General features: G+C 40.9%; 1 protein-coding gene across 12 annotated transcripts; it reads left to right on the forward strand.

Annotated features, from left to right (window-relative positions):
• Positions 1–978: 978 nt before the first annotated feature.
• Positions 979–24953, forward strand: CCDC150 (coiled-coil domain containing 150). 12 transcript variants are annotated; one of them, XR_015699276.1, is made up of 27 exons: positions 979–1083; positions 1265–1438; positions 1731–1939; positions 2034–2212; positions 2802–2870; positions 3113–3229; positions 4695–4824; positions 6430–6473; positions 7345–7437; positions 8422–8529; positions 9066–9187; positions 9377–9554; positions 9901–9969; positions 10498–10590; positions 11808–11891; positions 15009–15178; positions 15571–15664; positions 16317–16486; positions 17184–17310; positions 17893–18069; positions 18664–18732; positions 18812–18973; positions 19316–19402; positions 20407–20526; positions 20687–20716; positions 21094–21322; positions 21595–24953. XR_015699276.1 is itself a non-coding variant. In XM_087734510.1 (26 exons), the coding sequence occupies exons 1-26, from the start codon at positions 1004–1006 to the stop codon at positions 21187–21189; spliced, it is 3051 nt and encodes a 1016-aa protein (XP_087590636.1). In that variant the 5' UTR covers positions 979–1003; the 3' UTR covers positions 21190–21434. The 12 variants fall into 12 exon arrangements, 11 of the variants coding, with proteins under 11 accessions (XP_087590636.1, XP_087590638.1, XP_087590639.1 ...); XM_087734510.1 differs by lacking the exon at positions 21595–24953 and having other exon boundaries at positions 21094–21434; XM_087734511.1 differs by lacking the exon at positions 21595–24953 and having other exon boundaries at positions 1033–1133; positions 21094–21434.
• The last annotated feature ends 122 nt before the right edge of the window (positions 24954–25075 follow it).

The following is a 25075-nucleotide window of genomic DNA, read 5'->3' on the forward strand; positions in this document are numbered from 1 at the left end:
CCAAAAGTGAAAAGGAGATTCTACATCTCTAGTATGGATATCTTAAAAAGCTTTGCTTGAGTCCCCAGAATATCTAATGCTTAATGGTTGCAGCATTGTTATTTGATGCCTGCTTCAGACACCACATTTCCAGTCTTATAGCTGTATGTTCTAACTAGGAGGCTACAAAGTCAGGTTCCCTCTCTGCATAAAAATGAAACTCAGTAGACCAAAGTGGTACAGTTTTAAAAGACTGACACCCCTGATGCACAGTGGAGACAACATAACTCAGTAAGATTGCTAATCTGTATTAAATGACTGCATGCCCGTTAAGTATGAAATAATATGCTTGCTTAGGGCCCAAAGGGAACATGTCATTTGGTATGCAGTAAATTGATCACGTATAAAAATAACTATTAGCCTACAGGTTAGCGTGCTCCTGCAGAGCATCCTCCCTATGGAGGTTTGAGCCCACATACGCTGCAAGTTGATTTTAAACCCCTTCAAACACTAAAACGCTTCAGCGTTCTGTTGTAAAACACGCTTCGCTGTGACAGCTATCTAAGCATGAGAAGAAAGCCTGACGTAATTCACGTAGCCCCACCGAAATGCTTCACAGGCACTGACGTTACAGCCGCCCTGCTGTGCCCGGAGCGCGCCCGGCCGCGCGCCACCCGCCCGAGGCCGGGGCCGGCGGGGCTCCGCGCTCCGCCCACCCGCTCTCCTCAGGGCCCGGCCGGGGGCCGCGACCCGCCACCGCTGCCGCCTCTGCCGCGGCGTGAAGGGGCGAGGGCAGGAGAGCGGCGGGGCAGGGGAGGGCCTGCAGCAGAATCTCCTGTGCCAGTCCCAGGACCCCGCTCACCAGCAGCGGCTCAGGCGCACCCTGACACCGGAGGGTGAGGCCGGACGCCGGGGGCGCCCGCCCGCCGCGGGCAGCGCCACGTCACGCACTTCGCTGAACCCCGGTCCCGCGGAAAGGGGGGGACTACAGCTCCCAGCGTGCCCCGCGCCCGGCCTGCCGCGCATGCGCCCCCGCCGTGCCTTGTCCCAGGTTCTGGACGGCGGCCGCCGCCGCGCATGCGGGCTCGGCCGCGCCGGGAGCGGGTGGGTTTGAAGGGGACGGAGCGCCATGGCGGTGGGCTGGCCCGGCCACGGTGGGTGGCGGCCGGGGGTGTGGAGGGGGTGAGGGGGCGCGGCGGGCCGGGTTGCGGGCGGGGACGGCCGGCGGGCGAGGTGGCCGCCGTGTGAGGGGTGCCTCAGCCATGGCTGGTGCGGGTCCCCGCAGGGCGGGAGCGGGAGGCACCGGAGCGACAATGGCCAGGCCAACCGTCATGCCCACGAGTGTCAGGGCGACCGCGCCCGAGGCCTTCATGGTACTCCACCTGAGGATGAGGGTGGTGGAAGAGCAAACCAGCGCGCTCGTGCGAGACCTGGAGGCGCTCAGCGTCGATGGGCAGAGGTAGGGAGAAAGCAGGGGTAAGGTTTTTCCTTCTTAGAGAGCTCACACTTTTCTTTAATTTCTTCGTCTTGTTCCTCTTTGCCCCCATTTGCCATGCTTTGCTCTTCTCTCCGTGGGGGAACCGGTACTGTCAGGGTCGGTGAGAATGGGCCACAGTAACCTGGGGTTACAGGAAACCTTCCAGCTCTGTGAAAGGTGGTTTCTAATCTAATCTAATCACATCTGTAATGCATATGTGCAATGTCAGGTAGGTGTGCATACACAGAGTAGGTCTGTCTTTTCTCCTTTTCAGCCTTGATCATTTCCACTCAGAAACACCTGCTAGTCACCCAGCCATTAGCCCTGTGCAGGCCAGGGTAGCATTTGTGGGAGAGAATACACTGTGGAAAAACTGTGAAACACTGGTGAATCGAATGTGTCGGTTAGAGAGTGTTGTACAGACACTGAAATTAAACATCTTCCGGCTGCAGACAGAAAAGGAACTGAATCCGAAGCACGCAGGTAGTAAAAAAGGTTTTTTTACCACTTTGTTCTTTGTTGTCCTTTCATATGCTTTTTCTGTCAATGAAAGTTTTTTGCCTTTTCCTTGTGGCAGCCCAATTGGAGCAGCGCCTGAATGCAATCCACGAGGAGCATTTGCAAGAAATGAAGGTTGTACAGCAAGAAGCAATGAAGTTGCGCCAACACCTAAGTGACATGAAAGAGGCTGAAGAAAAGGCAAAAGAAGAAGTTCAGAGACTGAGTACTGCTCTGGAGATTACAACTGCATCCAAGGTGCAAAAGATTATGATCTTATTATAGTTTCAGGTATTAACAGACTTGTTTTTCAGTACGTTCATCTCTGACATAGTTGAACAGAAAGCACACTGAACTGGAAAGAAGGAGTTTATGGTATATTGTTGGCAGTAAAAGCAAACACTTTTGATAATGAGAATCTGTGCTTCCATCAATTAAAAAAAATTACACAGCAAATCAAGAATAAAAATATTTGAGATTTGTAATTCTTTCATCTTCATGACTTAAGTTCATCCGAGCTTTCATGTGTAGAGTTCTCAACAGCTTTTCTGTTTTTCCAGGAACTTACATTTCTCTGGTATTTCAATCTTACACTTCTATTACTATCTCCCCTGAAGAGAACTTCAATGGAATATGTCACTCAATCTCATTAATTGTATTAAAGAATACATTGCTTCTCAGTGCTTGCACTCTTATATTCAGTGCTTCAGAACAGAGAACATCAGACTGGAGATAGAACTCAAGTTCTAGGTGTTTGCATGGCAGTTGCATTTTATAATACCTATTGCTTTTGCAATAGTTATGAACACGAAAGTATAAAAATATCTGTTCCTTTCGTCTTCTTTAGATGGGTGTAATGACTGCAGCTGAGGAGCTGAGGAACACAAAACAGAAAATTAACTGTAGACTTCAGGAGGTAAGTACAAGAGCAAGGAGCTTAGCAGGAGGCTGAATTTGCCAAGTATTATTTAAAGATTTGAAGAAGATGATCCTTAAATAATATTCTGGGTGCAATTTTGAAATGTGCATAACCCAAAGGAACCTGTCAGCCATCCTCATAACTAAATACTCAGACAGAACATCTTTCATATATGATCTCGAAGTATTTGTTCAACCTACTTAATTAGACCTGGGTCAGAAAGTGTTTATTTTTTCTAGCTAACAGAACAGCTATCCCAGGAGATCAACCTGCGGGAGTCTTTGGAGGAATCCCAAGCAACTGTGATGTGTCACGTACAGGACATGGAAACAACAGTAGAAGCAGAACAGAAGCAGGTTTGAGAAACTTTCAGTCTTCTTTTGTATTTGTTTTCATTTTCTCATCTGGGAGGAAGAGCAAGAACTTGAATATTGTTCCTAGAAACCAGTTAAAACGCTTTATAACTACTACATTTTGTACCAATGGGGATCAGAAGAGATCATGTAGTCAAACTTCCTGCTCAGAGTAGGAGTATCACAAACACTGGATTGGGGCAGTGGTGGATTTGTCTAACAGAGTTCAAGGACTGTGATTCCATGGCTGCTTTAGGTATGTTCTTTTTATATTGCTGCAGTAATGTTCCAGTTAAGATTTTTTTCTAGCATCCGATCTGAACGTTTCAAGCTTAAATTTGGGACCACTACCCCTTCTTAAATCATTCAATGCAACTGAAAAGAGTTTGACTTCATAATCTTTGTGACTACCTCTCAGATTTGTGGGTCACAACTGGATCCTGCCTGCACCTCTTCTTCACCAGGCCAAACAAGCCTCTTTATAATTGAGGTACTGATAAACAGAAAGAAATAGAAGAAAACGGAATTTCTGAAAAGTATTCTGTTGAGATCTTAAACCTGCTGGGAGTAAGAATGTTTTCTCCATTAATTGCCATGATGACAAAGCTAGATTTTTGTTCTCAGCTGTATTTGTATTATCTAGCTATTTTGGAGTATGGGGAGGGGCCATAGTTCATGGTAGAAATTAACTGGCTTGCACGTAATTCAAATAAACAAAACCAATCCCCCTCTCTGCATGCGTGCACACACACAAGCCACATGCAGTCACTCTAACCCTTCTGAATTCATATCAACAGTTTAGTAAGGATAAAAGAAAGTGAATAGCAAAGTATCAAAACTTGAATAACTAAGAGGGTTTTTTCCAATTTTTTGATGATCATCAAGGTCTCTCTGTTCCTGAAACATACAAAGTTCTGTTAGAAATTACTAGATTTTTTCCTACATGCTTTTTATCATCTTTGTGTTCTTCTACAGCAGAAGTGGAAAAATGAGGGATACTTTATTGAACTATATGAATTATACATCATGTGAGAAGCAAAGACTTAGTTTAATTAATCTGTCACTTTCTGATGGGTATAGTTGACCCTGTGGTATATTTATTAATTAGTGTTAAAACAAAAAAAATTCCTCACAAAACGGCATGAGACAGACTTGTTAAGTGCCTTGAGTATTGCATTCACCTTCGTCTTCCATAGCTTAATCTTTTCTGTAATCTTTAATTGCGCAAACTTCTTAGATTCTACCTGTCATGTAAAGATGATTTTAAGCACACATATGCTGCGTTACATATAGAAATTGAGTTGCTTGCCATAAAAGTCTTCTGCATAAGATTGGGACAAGCAGAAGGAGAGGAGAGGCTGATCAGGCTATATCTTTTCCAGTTAGATCAACTTTTCAGGCTCTGAAATTTACTTAGGTTTGCCTGACGGAATTCTGCATCTTAAAGAATAATCTGATATCATTGCAGGTACGAATATTACAGCAGGACTGCCAAGAGTTGCGTAAAGATGTCCAGCTAGCCCGAGTGAGGCTGCAAGAGGAGGAGGAAAGAACTGCCCAACTGGAGCAACAGTGTACACAACTGAAAGCTGAGCTGGGTATAACAGTGGGTTCTTGTCATATCTTTTTAGCCCTTCTCTCACTGCTTCCACAGTGAGAGGAAGCAAGCACTGAGGTCCTCCAGACCTGCAGCAGGTCTACCAGTCAACAGGAATGGAGGGCAGCTTAAGAGGTGATGAAATATTAAAGGCCTTTAGTTTGCATGTGATGTTTCTAAAGCCCTTTCTTACCTAGAGGAAACTGACTACAGTGGTAATCAGGGTAATGAATACACAACAATAATATGAAAAGATTCCATCAGCATAAATTCTTTTCAGAGGAGACTTCGTCTAGCAAGTAACCATTAACACATGATTCCTGAACTGATGCGCAAGCAGAATGCCCATTGCTATTGAGTCTTTTTGCAGCCGATTAAAAAAAATGTGCTCTGTTAAACATCAGTATAAGGACAAGCATCTTGGATAAGCCTCTAGTTGATCTCATTTAGATTCCCAGTCTATCGATGTGAAAGTAGCTGTGTGTAAGGGAGCTAAGTGGCATTTAATGCACTCCAGGGTTGGGGGAAGCTCCATATTGTCAAAATTAAAGGTAAATGTTCCTAACCTAAAGTCTCTTCCTTATTCCCAAATAACCATGCCTGAATCCTAGCATAATTATTGTTCTTGTGATCCTTCCCTCAGGACCTACTTTAGATTTCTAGCTACTCCTTTTACAGAAGTGTTCCTGTTTCCCATATGTTTTGTTTGTTATTCTGCAAATCACACATCCAATAATTAACCCATGCCTCACAAAAGGCAGTCAGCGTTTCTGCGTAAGGCATGGCAAGAGGACAGAAAATTGTCATGTTGTGGCAGGCTTGGCTGAATGGGGGAGAATGATGGCAGAAGAATTCTTTCCTTCAGAACAAATCCATATGCAAATGACAAATTTAAATGAGACATACAAATTTTCTTTACTTCTGTGTCAAATAATCCTGCTGATCAAGGCTTTTTCCCTTTGTTAACTGAAGGAACTTTTGAGTGATCCTTTGATGATACCCTGGATGTCATAATATTTTGGCTAGATTTCCCTTCCTACCCTGCTCATGCCGAATTGTCTCTTGTTGTCTTCCTTTTTTTCCAGTATGATACAGCACAGCAGAATAAGAGGCTAGCTATTATAGGCAGGTTGATTCAAATTCTGACAAAAATGCTTCTGCTTTTAGATCTGTATGGTTTAAGGAGGGATCTAACTATTGTTCTTTGTCAACGCACAAAAACTTGTGAAGTTGCATATGGGCTGTGGGTTGTAGTCAGGAGAAATCAGTTGCTTACACACTAGACAGCTGAATAAGAGACTTAGCGTTATTTGATTTGCTCAAGCAATCACAGAAGTGGTATGTGTAGGAGACTGGCATGATGGCATGCTTAATTTTAAAATTAAATAAATTAGAATTAATTTATGGAATCAATTTTTAAAAGTAATTTTGCTGAAATATTGAAGTTACCAAGACAGGTGTTAAAGAACAACACATTTGTAGAAGTCTTACCTGTTTGTCGCATGTTCAATAACTTAGCTAAACTCAAACATGAAATCAAAATGTCATCTTTTAAAATTACCAAAAAGATAACAAAGCATGTCCTGACATTCTTTTCTATTTTTAGACTCCAGGAACTGTATCATTTCCCAGCTTGGTGAAGAAGCAAAAGTAAGTTGTAAACAAGTATTGGTGAGGAAAAGAGCTAAATAAAGATCAGAACAGCTTATATGGGGCCTTTCAAGTGTATCACACTTCAGAGGCAGAATTTTTATGTGGACAAATGCCAAATGCAACCAAGGCTACTAATTGAATGTCTTGTTTTATTATTTTACCAGTTTGGGGTTGCCCTACTTATTTTTTGAAAGATTACTTTTCATATACTACTGAAATATCAAAACAGTGATACAAATGCGTTCCTTGGAAAGCTAGAACTGACCATGAAACACAGTTGCGGTAGCACAAGTGTTGCATACAAAGGAGAAAAATAGATGGATTGGTGATTAATACTACAGAAAAATCAGAACCTTGGTCAGCTGGGTACTAAATGGGCAAAGAGGTATGCTTACTGCCTATGTAGGGACTGTGTGTGCTGTCTGAAGTCTTGCCTGAAAGAGTAACTTTCAGTGAAGATAGGGTAAAAGTCCAGCTTAGATGTGGAGTCTCACAGTGCTGGCAAAGGATTCCTTCAGTTGTGAATTGTACTGCTTCTGGCAGGGACATCTTTTAAGTTCAGAAGTATTGAGATTAATTATAGTGAAGACTAATAAGTCTGAGCTCAGAAGGGTATGAAGTCACCCTCAACTTTCAAAGCTAAGTTAGAGCAGGTGGCACTTTGGTTATTATTTCAAAGTGTATTTCAGAAAGAGGCTTGTACTATAGGAGCCGTGTCCAGTGCTTGCAAGAGCACATAGCCATGTGACAATAGCTTAAAGGATATAGGCAAGTATGAAACAAAGACTGGATGCTTGCGAAGTGCCTGGCTAAATGCCACTTAATTTTTTTTTTTCCTCAGTGGATATTCTGTTTTATTGCCCCTTAGAATGCACAGCTGTCCTTTAGTAAACAATGCAAAGAGAACCTGCAACTTCAGTCTAAAATGACCACCCTGCAAGAAACAGCAGAGAAAGTACAGGTAATGAGAATAGCTACTCTTGTTTTTAAAATGGAAATAGAGTATAACAAAATAAGTGATTACAGCGAGAAATGATTATACATTTACTGGGAAGCCCCAAGTGCAGGTCAGGAGACAAAGTTTAGTGCCCTCGGGTAATGTGGGCTAATGAACAACTTCCAGTGAAGGAATTCAATCACTAGCCTAGATAACTGTTCCAGATTTCCCAGCCTTAAGGCTGGAAAGTTTTCTTCCCAATACTTATTTTGAATCAGCTTTTTTTGAAAGTGTCGTCTTTTCAGGGGCCAGGACATGCAGAACTACTGCTGCTCCATCTTCTGTCTACCCTTGAAGTAGTACATTTGTATTCCTTTGCATCTTTAGATTCTATGTGAATATATTTCTATTAATGAGTCAAATATGGAGAACCTGCTCGACTAAAATCTCCTCTGCCTTTTGGGACAAAAGGTTGACCTTGGTACATTCTAAAAAATTTTATTTGTTCTACTTTCCCTCACTTTAGAACATATTTTAGAAAACATTTTTCTATTTTTTTCCCTCCCCCCCAACAGCTACTTGTTTATTGGGCAGTGTTCACTGGTAATGGGATTTGGATATGTCTTCCACAGAAAGTTCCATTTTTCTTTGGTTACCTACAATAATTCAACTATGAAATTAGTAGGGGTCCATTTTCAATTTTTGCCTTCTTTGCCTTAGAAACATTACTTTTTTTGGACTTCAAAACTAATAAGTGATTATGCTTGATTGGTAGTTTAAACTATGTTCTTTTTTTTTCCCATTATGGTAAACTTTTAACACCTTGGAATAAGTCTACCATAAACTGGGACTGCCTGAACAAATTTTTTTGGACACTTTCTACCTAAAGTAGATTTTTCCATGTCTGCAAGAGATTTTTAAAAAGTTTCTGACAGCCTACTATGCAGGAAAAAAAAAAAACAAAACCAAAACCCTGACAACATGTTTTTCATCCTCCTGTCTAACCAGGTCCTTAATGACCACTTAAGCCAGCAATGCTCAGAGCTCAGCACCACACTCCAAAGTGTTGCCATGGAGAATGCTAAACTCATTTCAGATCATCAGACCGTGCTTAAGGTATGTAGCCTACTATTACAGTCCAAGAAAGTTATCTGCAGCTCAGACATTAGACAACAGGCTAATTCCTAATACTGATAATCTGTGGGAATAGAGTAAAATACTTTACATATAGCAATGGAAGTTCTATGAAGGTGGTGATAAAAAAGTGTTAATGTCCTTCTTTGGCAAAGATTTATTGTCAATACAGAAGGAAAAAAAAGTCACATGTTATGGGGAAAGAGTGTAAATATGATAATACTATTTATAGAAACATCCTGTAACCACTGAGAAAGAGGAACGTAGGAATTAATGGACATTGTAAATGCAGAAGCTGAGTGGAGGTAATAAGGATCTGACATTAAATACATATATATAAAAGCTAGGTAAGGTGAACTCAGCTTTGACACCCTATTCAAGCAGCAGCACAGTGCAATATGCAGAACTATAGGGATGATGCAGGAGCTCAATGACAAATCAACAGCTTTGTAAATTAATTACTCGTCCCTCATCATTCTGATGTTAGTGTTACTGCCTGGGTAATTTTTCCCCTTTAGGCAGAACAAGAAAAGACTCGTAAGCTGCAAGAACAAGACTCGCTTCTGAATGCGGCCCATACCAACATTCTTGGAGAGCTGCAGAGTGTGCAGCGTGAGAGGGCTCAGCTTCAAAGAGAGCTGTGAGGAGTTTTCTCGTCTGCAGCCTCTGTTTCCCCTTCCTCCGTTGCATTCTGACCACCTTGATTCCTGCTTCTCTAGCACTTGTTACTTATTAACACAGAAGGGCCAGTTTGGTATTTAATATGGAGGCCATCTTCTGTCCCTCTGTTGTGCTAGAACTCCAGCTTGGCTATTTTGCCTTTCTTTAGGGAGGCCTTGCGTACAGAGCATGGCAAATACAGGCAGAAAGCAAACCTTGCTGAGGAGGCAGCTGCCACACAGAGACAGCTTTTGGAACGTACTGTTGCTAGACTGCAAGGTGAACTTGAGACAGCTTTGCAAGAGAAAGGATCTCTGCTGGCAGAAAAGGAACATCTTCAACAGAAGGTACAGAAAACTTACTGTTTTAAAGCTATATTCTTGAAGGCTGCTTTCAGACCCACATCACTAGAGTTCTTATTTACATACCAGTTTCGCTTTCAGAACAATTATTTTTCCCTATTGCAGTGGCAAGTGTGACACACTCTCCCCTTTCCTACTGTGCTTATGTTTTGACTTGTAATGTCTCCTCTCTGAAGCATGAAAAGGGAGAGAAGACAGGGCAGCTCTGCAGATATTATTTCTGAACTTCATAGTTGACTTGCAACCTTCAGATCAACTGTTCTGAAGATGTGTAGTATTTCTATGAATCTGAACATTTTCAGGTGACAATGATTCACATTTCTTTTGACAGATAAGGACAACAGCAAATGAAACAATACAGGAAAGGAACAAATTGGAAGTAGAAAAAAACGAGAATGAGGTATCTTGCAATATATATGGCTGTTCTTTAAATTTAGTGTTGTCTTTCCCTAAGTTTTCCTTTCATTTTGCTTACTCTCTCAACTAAATTATTTCTAAATAATGTGATATTTACCATAGCCATATTGTTCACTTTCCTGTTTCATATTTTTCTTACCTATATGGATGTGTCATTTGGAGCAGCAACCCTACTGCTACCTACACAAGGCCCTATTTGTAGCAATAAGTTTGTTATGCTGCTGTGGCAAATAATAAATAATTTTCAGCTTCTCCTAGCTTTTTTACCTGTGTAGCTTCCTTGCATATGCATAGCCTGAAAAAGGAAAAGTAGTGTTTGTGGTATAAATGAGAAATTCCTTAGTGTTGTGACTGAAGTCAGCATGATTCTTTCACTGTTGCAGAATTGCTCTCTGAAACCGGAGAGACTATACCTAATCCATATGTAGTGCTGAGGTTTTATGATATTCATGTATTGTGACTGTGGAAATCTTGAAGTGGTACAATTAGAGTTGGATTTTCTTGTTCATAGCTAGAAATGGTTTCAATGAAATTCACTTTGCAAACACTAGAGGAAGAGAACAAGAGGCTATTGGATCGCTTGGCTGCACTGGTACATGAGCAGGTAAGCTGCTAATGAAGTAGATAACTGATGACCTGACTGATAAGTAACTGTAGCAGGAATCAAGGTGCTCTTTGAAGTAATCTGTATTTTATGGAGAGTGCCTGATCAAATGAAGGGATCAAAAAGGGGAAAAAACTGAAAACAAAAGGATAAGATATCTCAAATGTTATTCTATGTTTTTAGATGTGTGTGTGGGATGAGCTAAGAGGACTATATAGAGCTTCAGGTATTGGACATTTAGGCATGTCATTAAAATCCTATGGCTCCATTCCATTTTCTAGTACAGGTATACAGCTTGTACATCTGTACATATATGTTCAGCTTGTATACATTGGGAAGGCATTAACAACAGTTTTATGCCCTTTGTGGACAAATTTGCATTTGGGACCCCACTCCTGTTTTTAACTTGTTCCCATTCCATTATTTCTCTCTACTCTCAGTCACCTGGATCAGGATACTTGACTGGTTCCAGAAAAGTTGAGTAAAAGCTTATTAATACTGTGCTACCGGTGCTTTTACCATTTTATTTTTTTTTACAGTGTTGGATATAATGACCAGTTGTATACTTTGCAGATCTTAAGAAATGCTTAGCTCCTGATAAGGTCCTAACATCATGATGCTAAAGAAGAATTAACTGAAACACCTTTTGAATGTTTGTTATTTGATAATCAAAGTTACATTTCTACAGTAGTTAGTCTGTAACATATATATATCTTTTTTCTGTTTAACACAGAACTCCTTTGGCAGTCATCAGTATAAAGAATATGAATCAATAGAGCAATTCAGAACCTTAAAGTTGCCTGATTTTTAATTGTTTTATATTCTTTACTCTCTAAGTTATTTTAATTCTGTCCATGCCTTCTTGTTCTTCTAGTTATTTTTGCTTCTCTCTTCCCTGTTGTCAAAGATTTCTTTCATCTCTCCATTTCTATTGCCTGTGCTTCTAGGACAGGCCTTCTTGTGGCCATCTGGAAGGTTGTACCAATTTGAGCAATTCTTCCTAGAGATTAAGCTGCCTTGGGGGAATTTATGCCATTTGGATATTTTTACAATTTTTTAAAAATCTGTTTTAGTGTTTCACCTAATTGAAAAATGATACCTGAAGCAACAGAGAAAAGTTAAAATACTCAGGGAGAAACAGGACACTGAGCACCTTTTTTGTTGCTTTTTGCCTTGTTTTTCCTACGGTATGGTGACATCTGCTCTTTTTTACTCAGTATGCCCAGCAGCAGGTGCAACAGGTGCTGGCAGAGCTGACCGACAGCAAGAATAAACTGACATATGACAAAGGAAAACTTCAGGTACCTCTCAGCATCCTCTTTGTCAGCTCAAAAGGGAAAGTTGGTTTTTATGTTCATCTAAGATAAGGTTGTTTAACCTTAGCTCTTCAGTACTTAATTTGGAGGGAAATGCTTATTTATCTTCTGTACTTAATTTATTTTAATGTATGTGCTTGACACTGCACACAGAGTTCTATATCAAAATCATCTTCAGTCCTGGTCATACTGCCTTTGGGTGACAAGATGCTGTTGATGTAGGATCTTTAGGATTTGTGATAATTAAGTTGCTTGATGTGTGAAAATAGTAGAATGTTTAAGAACCACTAGGGGGCATTAAAACAAAAATAATGGGTAGAAAATTGGTTGAAAGATTAGAAACATGGAAAACTTTATAAAAAATACAAATTAACAAGGAGGGAGGCAAACCATGGTGGTATGCAAAAATAAACAGCATATGTAAGCTTTCTTAAGCATAAGTTAGCTAGACAGTAGGTGAGGTGCTGAAAGTACAGCTTTTACTTCAATGTGAGCTGTGTCGTAGAATTTGGGACAGTGGTGCAAAGATTCCTGAGTTTCTTTTAAAAACAGCACAGAATGTGTAGTGATTATTAGAGAGCAAGAAAGCTACACTTACGCAATAGTCCTAGGTCTGATGGTAGTGACAGAAGGATGTGACCAAGACATTGTACTTATATTAAAACAAGGTGAATTCTAATCTGGAATTATTTCTATGGAAGGATAAGTTAGAAGCGATTCACTTGCTGCTTCTCCTACTATGGGACTCAGGGGAAAAAAAAAAAAAAAAAACCCAACTTGCTCTGGGCAGAGAGACATTGTCACATCACTCTGCTTCTGTGTTCCAGATAAGATAATGCTTTTCCATTTCTGCACTAAAAGAAATCTGAGCTATTTTGCCACATCTCTTTTCTTAAGACTGAAGTGCAAAAGCTGCAGGAAGAGCTGTAAATGCACATTTAGATAACAGTGAGCTTTGCAAGTGCATTGCATAGAGACCAAATACACTCAGGTGAAACAGAACTTTGAGAACTTCTTACCGCTGAGAATTAGGGTCAGACTAACTAATGCTTACGTAGCCATTAGAAATCAGATTCAACACACTTTTTCCTGAAGAACAGAGCATACCTTTAATGTTAACTGTAGCATTCTAGTCTGCAGCTGGAAACAGAACCTGATTTCATCAAAACAAACATGAGAACTGCAGAAGCTCAGCTGAACAGAGCTGTTTTTCATGCAAGTCGATTGCATCTATTCAGGCTAGAAAACACACAGTTTACAGGATTATAGAGACAGTCCTCAGGTTTTGTTATTATTTCCCCGTAAGAGAACAAATAGTTGCAGATAATACTTGTCTAGCTATATTGCCGGGAGGCAGGTAGTTGTTCTGCTTCAGTCTTAACAGACAGAAGTACAGAGAAGAGGTGTGTTATCCTGGGCAGTGAAACCGAGCTTGTAGGTATAGGACTGTGAAGTGGGCTCTCTCTGTCATGAGTTTGTTATTCTAAGCTGTAAGTTGAAGTAACTGCATTGACCCTTCTGTTCACAAGCAAGAATGAACTTGTAACAGTAAATGCTCTTTACAGACTCCCCTTGCTTCTCAGATACCAAAGCAATCTTGTAGTCATTTTGAGTTGGAAAACTAAAGAGGCAAAAGTGACAAACTGTCAATCGTATCCACAATCTCCATCAATCTAGAAATTAGACAGAAGATGTGACCATGTTTTAGGATACTTCCGTGGAAAACAGGAGGTCCTATTTTTGCCTTCTGTTTCCAGAAAGCAAAATGAATCGAAGTTTCTCTTGTACATTATTCTTCATCATAGAGGATGGTCCATCAGATAGTCAAAGGTAATTGGATATTATGTTGATGATTGGAATCCATGACCTGAATGCTTTCAGATTTTGGGAAGGTTAATACACTCAGTTCCATTGGTTTGCGGCTATATAGAACTAGCTGTAGAAAGGTCTCACAGTGGGAACAGACCAGAGGGGTGGTCAGAACCAGGGGACTGGCTCTGCAGAGCTGTGACAACAGCTAAGATCACAGACTTCTAATGAAGTTCCAGTCAGCACTGTGTCTTGCTGCTGCCAAGATGACTTTGGATAATGTGCTGTGGCAAGTATCACAGAAGAGAGCTTAAATGTCTTCCTGAAGTAATGCAGACTTAGGATTAAGATGTAGCATCTACTTCTGCTCCAGTGAATAGATGTTTTGGAGAGTATTTTTACAATTTCTGGTTTTGGTACTCATATCTTCACTGCCTCCAAGGGCTGACCGATTTTGTGGTAGGAATGGCACCAAAGAGAAAAAAAAAACCAGCAAGGTCCTGGCAACAGAAGTCTCCTGATCATAATGCTAGGTCAGCTGCAGGCGCAAGAGAAGAAACTATGAAATCTGATTTACATGCTTGTGCTCCCGGCTCTACTTTACACCAAGTTCATTTTGAACAAGATGAACATTTAAGAAACTCTGTGTCTGAATGTGGAGGTTCTCGTAGGGTCAGCCAGAGGATTCTTTTAAATGCTATAAAGAACATGGGATAAAAACTGGAGGTTATAATAGACATTCTTACTCCAAGATCATTGAAAACTGGATGATCTACTGGGATTAATGAAGGAGACTTTACTGTGGTGAGTGATGACCATGAAACCCAAGTTAGAATGATGGCTACTTTCGGTTGACTAATTGATGATAATGAAGAAATGGCTGAAAATTAAAAGGGACCAAAACCTTTAAGTGGTTTTTGTTTGAAAGAGGTGCAGATGAAAACTTAGGCTAAGCAACATTAGAATCAGCAACTGGTTTTGACTAAAAACCCAGATTCACGCATCTGTGGCACTTCTTGAAGCCTGGGTGCCAAGAGTTCAGAAGCATTGGAACTAGCAGTTAAAACACCCACAAAAAAAACCCCAAGAACACCACCACACACTCAGCTTGGGCCTAAACCGGGGTAGAACAAAGGTTATGTCATTAGAGGAAGCTATTTCCATGTTCAGAACCATTGCATACTCTTGGCCCTGCTGCCAGCATGCAGGTTACTTATAAAAGAATCCTTTAATAAAACTCTAAGAGATGACCGATCTCCCTGCTCCTTTTCCTAATGATTTCTTGTACTGCAGATGGCAAACCTGCAGCACCAGCTGGACGCAGCAAAGGATGATAACAGTAAGGCGACAGCCATGCTGGAGCATGTGTTAGCTTCTCATAACAGGACGAAAGCAGCTCTGGATGCAGTACAAACTGAGCTGGGACACAAGGACACTGAAATCAGCAACCTCTGGAAAGACAAGTAAGTGAAACTGATCCTGTTTCTGTGGTCTGTCAGCAGTGTGGTGAAGACAGGTACAGTTGAAGAGTGGCATCTTCCCCATGGTTCTGGCTAATAAGCTATAGGACAAATTTGTTTGAAAAGTTTCCTATATCCTTTCCTGCAACACTGAAACATACTTAGTACTAGTGAACCAAGTACACCAAGTGCTTGTAGCTAACTCTGCAAGCTTGGCAGGCCTTGTGCATCTTGTGGAAAGTAGGTAAAAAACAATTTAAGTTTACCTTCAGTGACAGGCAAAACTTAATATGGTTACGGTAGAGAACCAAACTGTGAGATGGTCACCACTTCAGAGGAGGTGTGCACAAATTGCCTTAATGCATGATTTTTTTTAATCTGATTTCCATTTTCAGGAGCCAGACTCAACAGAAAATACAGAGGTTAGAAACAGAATTGGAACATAGCCAAGCCAAACTGGTTGCCATGGGAAGACAGCACAGCAGCCAGGTAGAGACAGCATTTTTCCGTCGTAACAGCCACCACTGCATTTTTGGTGTTGAGCCAAGTACCTTTTCTGTTTCTGAATACAATATGGTGCAACACATTCATGTGAATCTAGGCAAAGATATTCTATCAGCTTTTGGCTGTGGAGCAGGAAAATCATTATCCAAGTGTTGAAGGAGGCAAGCATTTCCTCTCTAAAGAAAAATTCCTTGGCACAGGTTTTACAGTCTGCAGCTGGATACATAATATGAACAGAGATTTCAGAAGTTTATATAGCCTTTATTTTTTTCTTATTAGAATGGAGGGAAAAAGAGTCTAAGGAATTGCTTTCATCTCTCCTCATAATACTTAGTGTCAAAAGGGTTACCTCACAACCCAAACACACTCACTATTGGCAAAGAACATTTTTTTTTTTTCCCCAAGAAAGTCATGGCTATATGACAAGTTGTTCTAATCCTTCTGACTAAGCCGGTCAGTGGATTGGCATTGTAAAGGTTCCCATTTAGATGCCTGTGCTTAGGACATTTGTAATCGGACAGCTGGTGAACACACTGTTACTTCCTCTAAGTTGATACTGACTGGGAAGGAAAAAAATATTCCTTTCTAAGCTTTTTCATTTTGGCAAGTATAAATCTGATTTGTTGTTACTGCACAGGTGGAACCACTTTGTAAGGCACTAGAAAGTGCTAGGACAGACAACAAGAAACTTGTTCGTCGTTTGGAAGAAGTTCTGCAGATCAATAATACCCTGCAGAGCAAGCTGATCCAAACTCAATATGAACTGAAAAGTAAAGAAACTGAGCATCAACAGCTGGTGGTCTGCAGGTAAGACCAGATCCATGATACTATACTTGAGGAGAAACATTATTTTGCACTAGCATCAGAGCTTTATGGCTTTACTCATCTATCAGTATCAGCATTGACTGTATGCTGAGCCAGCAGCATGATAAAGATAGATTCATGCAAAGCTATAGAAATGGGCTCTTTCACTCGTTCCCATAATGACTCTTCAGCCTACTCTGCTGTACTGGGGAACTGCTTACCCAGGGTCATTATGGCATTTCTACAAACAGCTTTTCCATGAGGATAGCAGATATCACTTCCACTTTGAAGTGGCCTGCAGTAGCTATAGCAAGGAGAGCACAGGATAGCCGTTTAAATTCCCCACCCAAAACTGAACACTAGTAAGTAAAACCTCAAACCTAAGTGTAGGTACAGTCTGAATCTCCTCATTATCCTTTGTCTAAACAGGCTTAGCCATTTAATTTTCTGAAGTAAGTTGTCCTAAAGTGTTTTTTCCAAAAGGTCTGTTTACCTTGTATAGCTATTTTGAACATCCATTTACATAAATGGAATATGAAATATTAGAAAACACATTCCAACCTTTAAACAGTAGTGGTGCACAGAGTACATCCAAGACAAAAGTATTTACAATGGAATTGTCTTTCCTTTTCTTGTGTTTAAAAAATAAAGCCTATTAAATATAAATGTGAATAACTGAATTTGTTTCTTCCCTTTAAAGGGAACAGTTAATGGAAAAAGCCAAGACTGAGGAAAAGATGTATGCTGAACACTTAGAGTCTTTGAAGAAGCAGTTTCAAACTGAACAAGAGGCTTCCAGGAAGGCTGCCTGTCAAGAATCTGCTGAGGTGAGAAGGGATAGAATTAAAAGATTTCAGTGAATGATTTCCAGAGAAAGAGGTCTGCTTTACAGTTTTCCAACAGAACAAGAGCAGCTCATGACAAGTATTTGTCTCCTTTTCCATCCATCATGGAGTTGTCCATCAGTTGTATACAACAAACAGAACTTTGTTATGTGGTGGCCAGACATTTTGGTGGCCAGACATAGAGATATCTGTGCTCTCTTAACTTTTTCAAGTACCACTCTATATCCCCCAACACTATATACCTCATTGTACATAAGATCTAGACATTGATATCAGTCATTCCAGTGACTTCAAAAGGATAATCTGGGGTTGTATAGGAATCTCCAGGGATAAAATACTGGTTCATTTCTTGGGGGCTGGATCATAAAGCTCAGCATAAGCTTAGTATTACTCAGATGCCAGTATTCACTTTTCCCCCCCCCTTTGTTGGAAGGGTATTAAAGAAAAGTGAAAACAGCAGCTGCTGTAGCATACTTCGGATACAGCAAATCAATTGGGTGTGCTGCTTATTAATTGTTGAAACGAACTAATTCTTACAGTTAATGTGAGCTCACTTTTTCCTAGGTAAAGAAATCTCTTGAAGAATCCTCCTCCAAATTGGCTGAAGTTTCCCGTGCTAACAGGGAGCTGCAGCAGAAAGTAATAGAGCTGGAAAAGTCTTTGTCCAGTTACAGGGAAAAGCTAAAAGGCCAAAGAGCTCAAGTCAGACAATGCCTGGCCTATCAAGCTAACACAGAAAGGGTAAGGGTATGCACACATTTTTCAATAAAGACAGATGTCCTAGCTGAGAACTCCTTTTTCCTCCTACTGAGTAGAACTGCTGTTGATCCTTTGCAATGGAGCTAGACTTGAAAATAAAACTAACTCTGGACTCAAATTCTGAACAGAAGTTGAATAGATTGATAGCAGCTACAGTAATTGTGTGGCTTCTGCTGTTGTCCATCCCCCCCATATGAAATACAATGCCATAAAGTCCCATCCCCCCCATTAGATTTTTGTAGTTGCATTTGTCCTGTTTATCATTTGTGGATACAGTCTATTTAATTATTGATTGGGCCAAACATTGCTTGTGTAGCGATTAGTCCCTTTCCATCCTTTATAGCTGTAGATCTTACGGTTCAAGTGGTACCTGATCCTAAATGAGAATCTAGACTCCTTTGCAACTCTGCCACCTGCTTGTTCCCCTTTTCCCAGTGGGGCATAGATTCTCCTAACTTCAGTCCCATAAGGCAAGAAATAAGGACACAGTGTGCAGACATCTGCAGAAATAGCTCTCAGTAACAGCCAGCGAGCCTGAAAAATTCCTGAAGTTTTGTTTCTCTCAACAATTTCCAGGAGGCTGAATCTGAACTGAGGAAAATGGAAGCAATAAAAGAGGAGTATCAGAAGAAGAATTATGAACAAGTGAGCTTTCTTGACCAGTTTCCTGAAGAGACTGATCTGCTAAAATGTTGTTGGAATTTCATTCTTGTGTTGTCTTCAGTCACAGGACATCCAGAAATTTGTGTTAGAGTTGAAAAATGTACAGAGCGAGATGCAAGTGTTGTTGAAAAACCAACATGAAGTGCAAGTGCAGAACAGGCAGCTGGAGAGCCAGCTGGAAGCAGAGAGAAGGCAAAGGCAGCAGCTGGAAAATGAACGTCAGGTAAAGCAATAACAGCATGAAAAAGTGGCGAGACATCCATGGAAGCATTTTTGTGCACAATCTACGGGGCTGTAGAAGAGGTGGTAGAAAGACTTTATGAACTCAGCCAAAAGATATTCCTATAAATCTTAGTGTGTCTGCTCCAGAAAGCCTGAGTAACATCTTAACATACATTCACTATATATCGAACTTTAGAGGGAGACAGGATTTTTTCTTTTTTTAAATGATAGAACTCTAAGCTATTTACAATAAAGACTGGAGCGTCCTTCTGTTACATTGCATTACTTTATTTGTGCTGTGAAAAATTGTATAGAAATTAATGTTACTTCTTTTTCTACGTAGAAACTGGAAAAAACAGTCAAACATCTGAAGAAATACAAAGAGGAGACAGAAAAGAAACTGAAGGAAGCCAGCATAGAGTCAGAACAGGTGAGACTAGTTAGCATTAGAATAATAATTCATTGAAAGTAACGAGAGTATTTTAGTATATGCACCAAGTAACCCTTTCAATCTCAGATATAGATCTCTGGTGAAGAGTACATCCTTAGCCTTTTCAACTAAGTGGTGTTTATCATACTTTTTTTAAAAAATATTAAAATTTTCATCTTTTCTATGAATAAATACAATTTAGTGCAGCTTGTAAGAAGAGCTTTTGTCCCCCACAGCCGATTGTTTTTGTCGGGCTCGGGATATCTGTATTAACCAACCAAACAAAAGTGTTGTAGCCAAGTAAATTGCCCCCCTGAGCTGCTCTTGTGTCACTCTATATGTGACATCACGCAAAACCACATTTTCCGCACCCTCCCCCCCCCCCCCCCCCAAAGAAGTCATTTGTCCTTGCATCACCTCATCCTTGCACTACTGTACCACAATACCCAAATTATTGTAGCTTGCATGGATTACTCTAGTAGTTCGGGGTGAAAATCTAGGGGTTTAGATGTTTTATAGGGTATTAACCAGCATAAAGTAAAATAGAAAAAAGTAATAGAGGTGCCTCAGCCTGAGGTCTTACATGCCACTTATCAGTCCAAGTACTGTTCTGTAATTAGAAAGAGACCTTAATAGCAAGAGAGTATTCCTACAGCATTTTTCAGGCTAAGTTAGTCTTCCCTCATCTCTCTCAGGAGTTTGTGGTATTCAGCATCCTTTTTTCCCCCCCTTCTTCCCAATGCCTCTGTATTTTATGCTGTGTTGGAGACCCATGTTGACTTCATTACCCCTCTAAGAGAGGGGCGACTTTGTAGTGAGGACCTCTCTGATATGTCCTTGTCACAGCAATGGAAGAGAGCATCGTGGAGAGCTCCTACCCCTACGTACAGGAGAAAGATTTGAGTTGTATGCTGTTCTGCCCCTTCTGGCACAGAGCTCAAAAACCAGAACACAGCGTGCATTAACTGTTCTCTCTGCAGTTCTAATTACACTGTCTTGCTTAGATCACAACTAGCCTAGAAGCAGCTCACAGTTGGTTCAAATCTAAGTTTGACAGCCTGCAGCTAGAAGTTGTGAAAAACCACCAGCCAAAGAACCCTGAAGAAAGCAGCTCCAAAAAGGAGGTAAAGCAAGCAAGCACATTCATTTCAAAGGGGGAAACAAAGAAAATAGAGGGGGGAAGTATTTGCTAGCTCATTATCAGTCAGGATTTCAGTTTCTTACACAGGGGTGGAAAACAGACCAGTCTTCTAATTTAGTATGTTTCCTCCTCTTTTGCCAAAGGACATATTTAAGCAGCAAAGAATATTACAGGTACGAGATAGCTTCAAGGGACTGTTTCTGTACCTACAAAAGTTCTGTTGCACGTACTTCATGTTTTGTTGATGCTCATTAACCAAATGCTTGTCCGAAAGCTAACAGCTAGTATATTTTCTTCTCTGCATTCACCTCTGTTTCAGTGGTTTTCCTTCCCCTCCTCCATGCCTTTTACAGATACTCTTTCAAAAGCCACACTTACCTTGTTTGTGTAGATTCATCAGCCTTCTCCATAATTGATAGTTCTTATATAGCTGTGTAATTAGCTTTTTAGAGATGTATGTAGTAAACTGCTAAAACTTTAATCTCTTCTTTAGTAATGAGAGATTCCCCAAACAGTCATCAGCTTCATGAAACATTGTATCTTTTCCCAGGAGAAAAAGCAAGAAGAGCTTCCCACTCACAGCACTCCCTGGACAGCAGGGCAAGGACCCAACGCCTCCAGCTCACAACCAGGAAAGCTCACGTGAGCTGGGCAGGAAATGAGCTCACTTGACTGGGTGATTCCCAGCCTAGGGAGAGATCACCCTGCCACCAGGAGACTCCCTGCTAGCACCCAGGTGCTGGAAGAATCGGGAACTTTACTTGATCTGACACAGATAGGTCTGTATTGCTGAGAAGGCCTTGCAAATAAAAGGGGCTCCAAGGGCACCCATATATAGGGGACCTAGGAATGCTTGTTTAAATCATAAACTCTGATTTGAATTAACTCACACCTCTCGCCTTGTCTTTTTGACTCAGGTGTTTTGCATTGTGAGGCTGATATTAACAAAACTACTATTTATAGCAAAACAAGTATTCTTTATTTATCATTACTGTAAGCTATATGCTGTTGATATGCTACACCTTTGCTTTCATCACTTTTCTTTTACCAGCTTTAGACTAAGGCCTGGCAAGTGCTATCAAAACAAATCTCAGACCAGTTTGCAGAGGGCTCAGGTGAATTACTGAAGACCGAGTCATGTGTCTGTGGCTGGATGCTGACGTGACTGGACAAGGAGGAACTGGCAGGACTGGCTGCTTCTAATGTAGATGATATCTGGGTCATGAGAGAATGTAAGCCTTAGGCTATTTTAGAAGCATATAAGGAATTCATTAGGTGTGTGATGTAATACTACACGTCATCTTGCCTTTGTAAGAATTAGTGGAATTTATTCAACCTGTCTCTACTGTGGAACAACACACTGGGGAAAGAGTCGTTGAAGCAGATGACTTGCATCATAATACGTTGAAGATGATTATAACATGGACAGTTTTCATGCGTGTTAGACTAAGGATCAGCTCATCTACATCATGGCTTACTGTTCCACATGGTTTCAATGCAACCTGGTTTCAGTACAGGTGGTGGTGTTGCACTCCCATCTGCTTCAACAGAGCCGTTTGCAAACTCCTCTGTGATCAATGGTACTATTTATTTCTGTGGGATCTATACATTTTGCAATACCCGTTTAGTTTAGCGGGGAGGGAAGTCTTGCATACCTCTGGAGCCTAGGAGCAGCCCAAGGACACACTGGAATTAGCTCATTCTGCTCCTCCAGAAATTCGGTCCTAAACTATAACTTACATGATGGGACTCTGGACTAATTCGTGGTGACCTGAGCCTCTCCTCCTTGAAGCAAATGGCTGCTCTAAGGAACAAGGGGTGGCTGAGCACACTATTAAAGCTAATGCACACCTGAGCTTCATTAAATTCTGCTGCTTAAAAGCAAGCGTATGCAATATGGCTTTAGGTTTGTCCCAGTCAAGCTGGTTCCTTCAGAAATCAGTTGGCATCTATGCCACACCTGCTCTGTAAAGCTGCTTAGGTTGCTTAGCATAAGCTGTGCCTCTGCCTCCACAGTGGCCTCAGGCAAACAGCAATCAAAACTGTAATCTAGTTTTGCTTGCTGTGAACTCACACTGTAGGGTAATCACAGCTGGAAAACAGTCTTCTCAAATAGCACTTACCATTTAACACTTTTGTTTGTTTATATTGAATGCTTAAGTAGGTTGCCTAACAAGGGACACATGATTGTGACCTTTGCCTGTGCAAAAGGGCAAAGCATACGGCAGCTGTGTTTGTAGGAACTGCATGTTGGCAGGGCAACAGCACCAACCACCCCTCTGTCTTCCCTCTGCAGGAGTCTTTTTTTACCAACCTATGGTATACCTCAAGGGCTGGTTCTTCACCCCTTCCTTGTTCCAGAACCCCCGGCTCTCTCTAGGGCTGTGAATCTGCAGTTACTTTGTATACTGAATGCGAAGTCTGATTATATGGCTGTAGCCATTAAACATGGTACTTACTTACTTATATTTGTATAGTGACAGTCTATTCCAGGTTCAACACATCCTGTTGCTTCTTCTAAACCTGTGTGGGGCTTAGGGTGAAAAGCAGTAAGGTAGAGTGTAATTGCGAAGGATTACTGTATCCCAGTACCTTTTAACTTCAGCACTACCTTACATTTTGGCTATGCCTGCTTTAGCAAGTGATGCAGCTCAGTGGGTTACATGCAGAACGAAAGAGCTGGTCCAGATGTCCAGGATGTGTTTTGGATTGGTGTTTTGCTTCAGATTTGCTCTAGTCTGATCCTGCTGACTGACTGCTCACTAGCCACTGGAGCACTTCTGGAAGCCATCTTCTGACTTGCTTTCGTTTGAAAGGGAAATAGTTTGTCTGCTCAGAGCCTGCTTTGCAATGATGTGAAGCACAGCACGGCGAGTGGCAGCTCACCCATTTGAAACATTGGAAGTACACACTAGACAAGAACTTCTTATTTTCTTTAAACGTAGTAATTTCAGTAACGTTGCAGTAATCTAACACTGCTGCCACCTGCAGGATCAGTAATTGAGGTCTATGTTGCTAGCCTTTCCCTGGGCTTGGTAGCTGCTAAGCCTCTCAGTTATAGTAATATTTGCAGTATTTAAAATTAATTTTCTAAGCAGCGAAAAGGTTGGGTTTTTTTCCTGTCAGTCTGTGGCCTTCAGCAAATGTGGATGGGAAACAGCTTTCTACGCTTGTCAAGGCTGGTATCAGGTAAGCACAGCTGAAGAGGTATGATTCAGTTTTGATGCTTTTACGAGCAGCCTTTAAGTATGCCTTGAGTTAGTGTTTTATATAAAGTAGCTCTACAGCAATAAACAGATAAAATTATCATGGTTAAACCAAGTAGTTTGACAAGATATGTAGTGTGTTTGACTGAAAGTGTTACTAATTCTCTTAGTGAGGCTTGAGGAATATTCCCGACATGCTGACAGGTGAGGCTGGCATTGATTTAAGTATTCTTTCCCTCTTAGTTTCTTGTTCTCAGTGATTTATTAAAGTTTTCCCAAAACTGCAATGGCTGTATTTCAAGCTTTTCCTGCCTTGCTGTTTGTTCCCACACATTCAAGGCCAGGCTGGATGGGCCTCTGAGCAACCTGATCTAGCTGAAGATGTCCCTGCTCATTGCAGGGGATGGGACTAGATGACCTTTACAGGTCCCTTCCAACCCAAAGCATTCTATGATTCTATGATCTTACATTTCAGTAGAATAGTCCTTACTGTGAAGGAGAATTAGGAAAGGTGCTGGGTTCATCTCCCCCAGTGTTATGTGATGCCTAAATGTTAATATAGCGCCTGCCAAAATAAATCCCATACAGCCGCTCATACCCCAAGAACTACTCGTGTTTCAAACTCACATCCCTTACATAACGTACAATGATGAAATGTGCAGTACATGTTCACAACTTCATTGTTTGAAAAATAATTCCAAAATAAGGGCACTTTATTAGCAGTATTGCAAGTGAAACGCGGTTTAAAACTTACCTGATTCTGTATTGGACAGTACTGCTGTGGCTATATACTTAAAGCCTAGATGAGCATATGTATTTTCTGTATGCAGCTCATGTTCTGTGCTTTGCTTTTCCTTAAGCAGGTCAGTTCACGTGGGCTGCACCTGTTTAAACTTGTTTTTATTGGGGAGCTCACATTCCTACAGCGCCGATTTTGTCTCTTGCTTTGTCTTAAGTCTAGTCTAATCTGTTACTGCTGCACCAGTACAATGTAACATATTTATAATATTGTGTAAAAGTGAAATCTAAGTAAAAGACTGTTTATCTCATAACCATAAATGCAAGTTGGCCATAGCTAAGGAAAAATCTAAGTTCCATCTTCATATATATTTTTTTTCCACAAGCATTTGAGAAAGCTTTAGATAACTGGCATTGAGAGAAGTAGCATCTCTTCCTTTCCAGATGCTCTGAATTGTTTAGAACATCCTTTCAGAACACTATTTGCTAGCAGTGTGACTTTTCCAGTCCACATTGACTGGGTTTAATGAAATGCGAGTTTCTGTTATTTGGTCTTAGAAACAATTCAGAAAGCAGTTTAAAAGTCAT

This window comes from Nipponia nippon, unplaced genomic scaffold (genome assembly GCF_047370975.1).
Source record: "Nipponia nippon isolate SJK-2023a ecotype South Korea unplaced genomic scaffold, ASM4737097v1 scaffold_5, whole genome shotgun sequence".
NCBI classification, from domain to species: domain Eukaryota; kingdom Metazoa; phylum Chordata; class Aves; order Pelecaniformes; family Threskiornithidae; genus Nipponia; species Nipponia nippon.

Coding starts and splice junctions, on each gene's coding strand:
- CCDC150 (XM_087734510.1), top strand. CDS start 1,004: ATGCGCCCCCGCCGTGCCTTGTCCCAGGTTCTGGACGGCGGCCGCCGC. Junction 1,940..2,033: donor ACTGAATCCGAAGCACGCAG/GTAGTAAAAAAG, acceptor TCCTTGTGGCAG/CCCAATTGGAGCAGCGCCTG. Junction 18,974..19,315: donor AGCTGGAAAATGAACGTCAG/GTAAAGCAATAA, acceptor TTTTCTACGTAG/AAACTGGAAAAAACAGTCAA.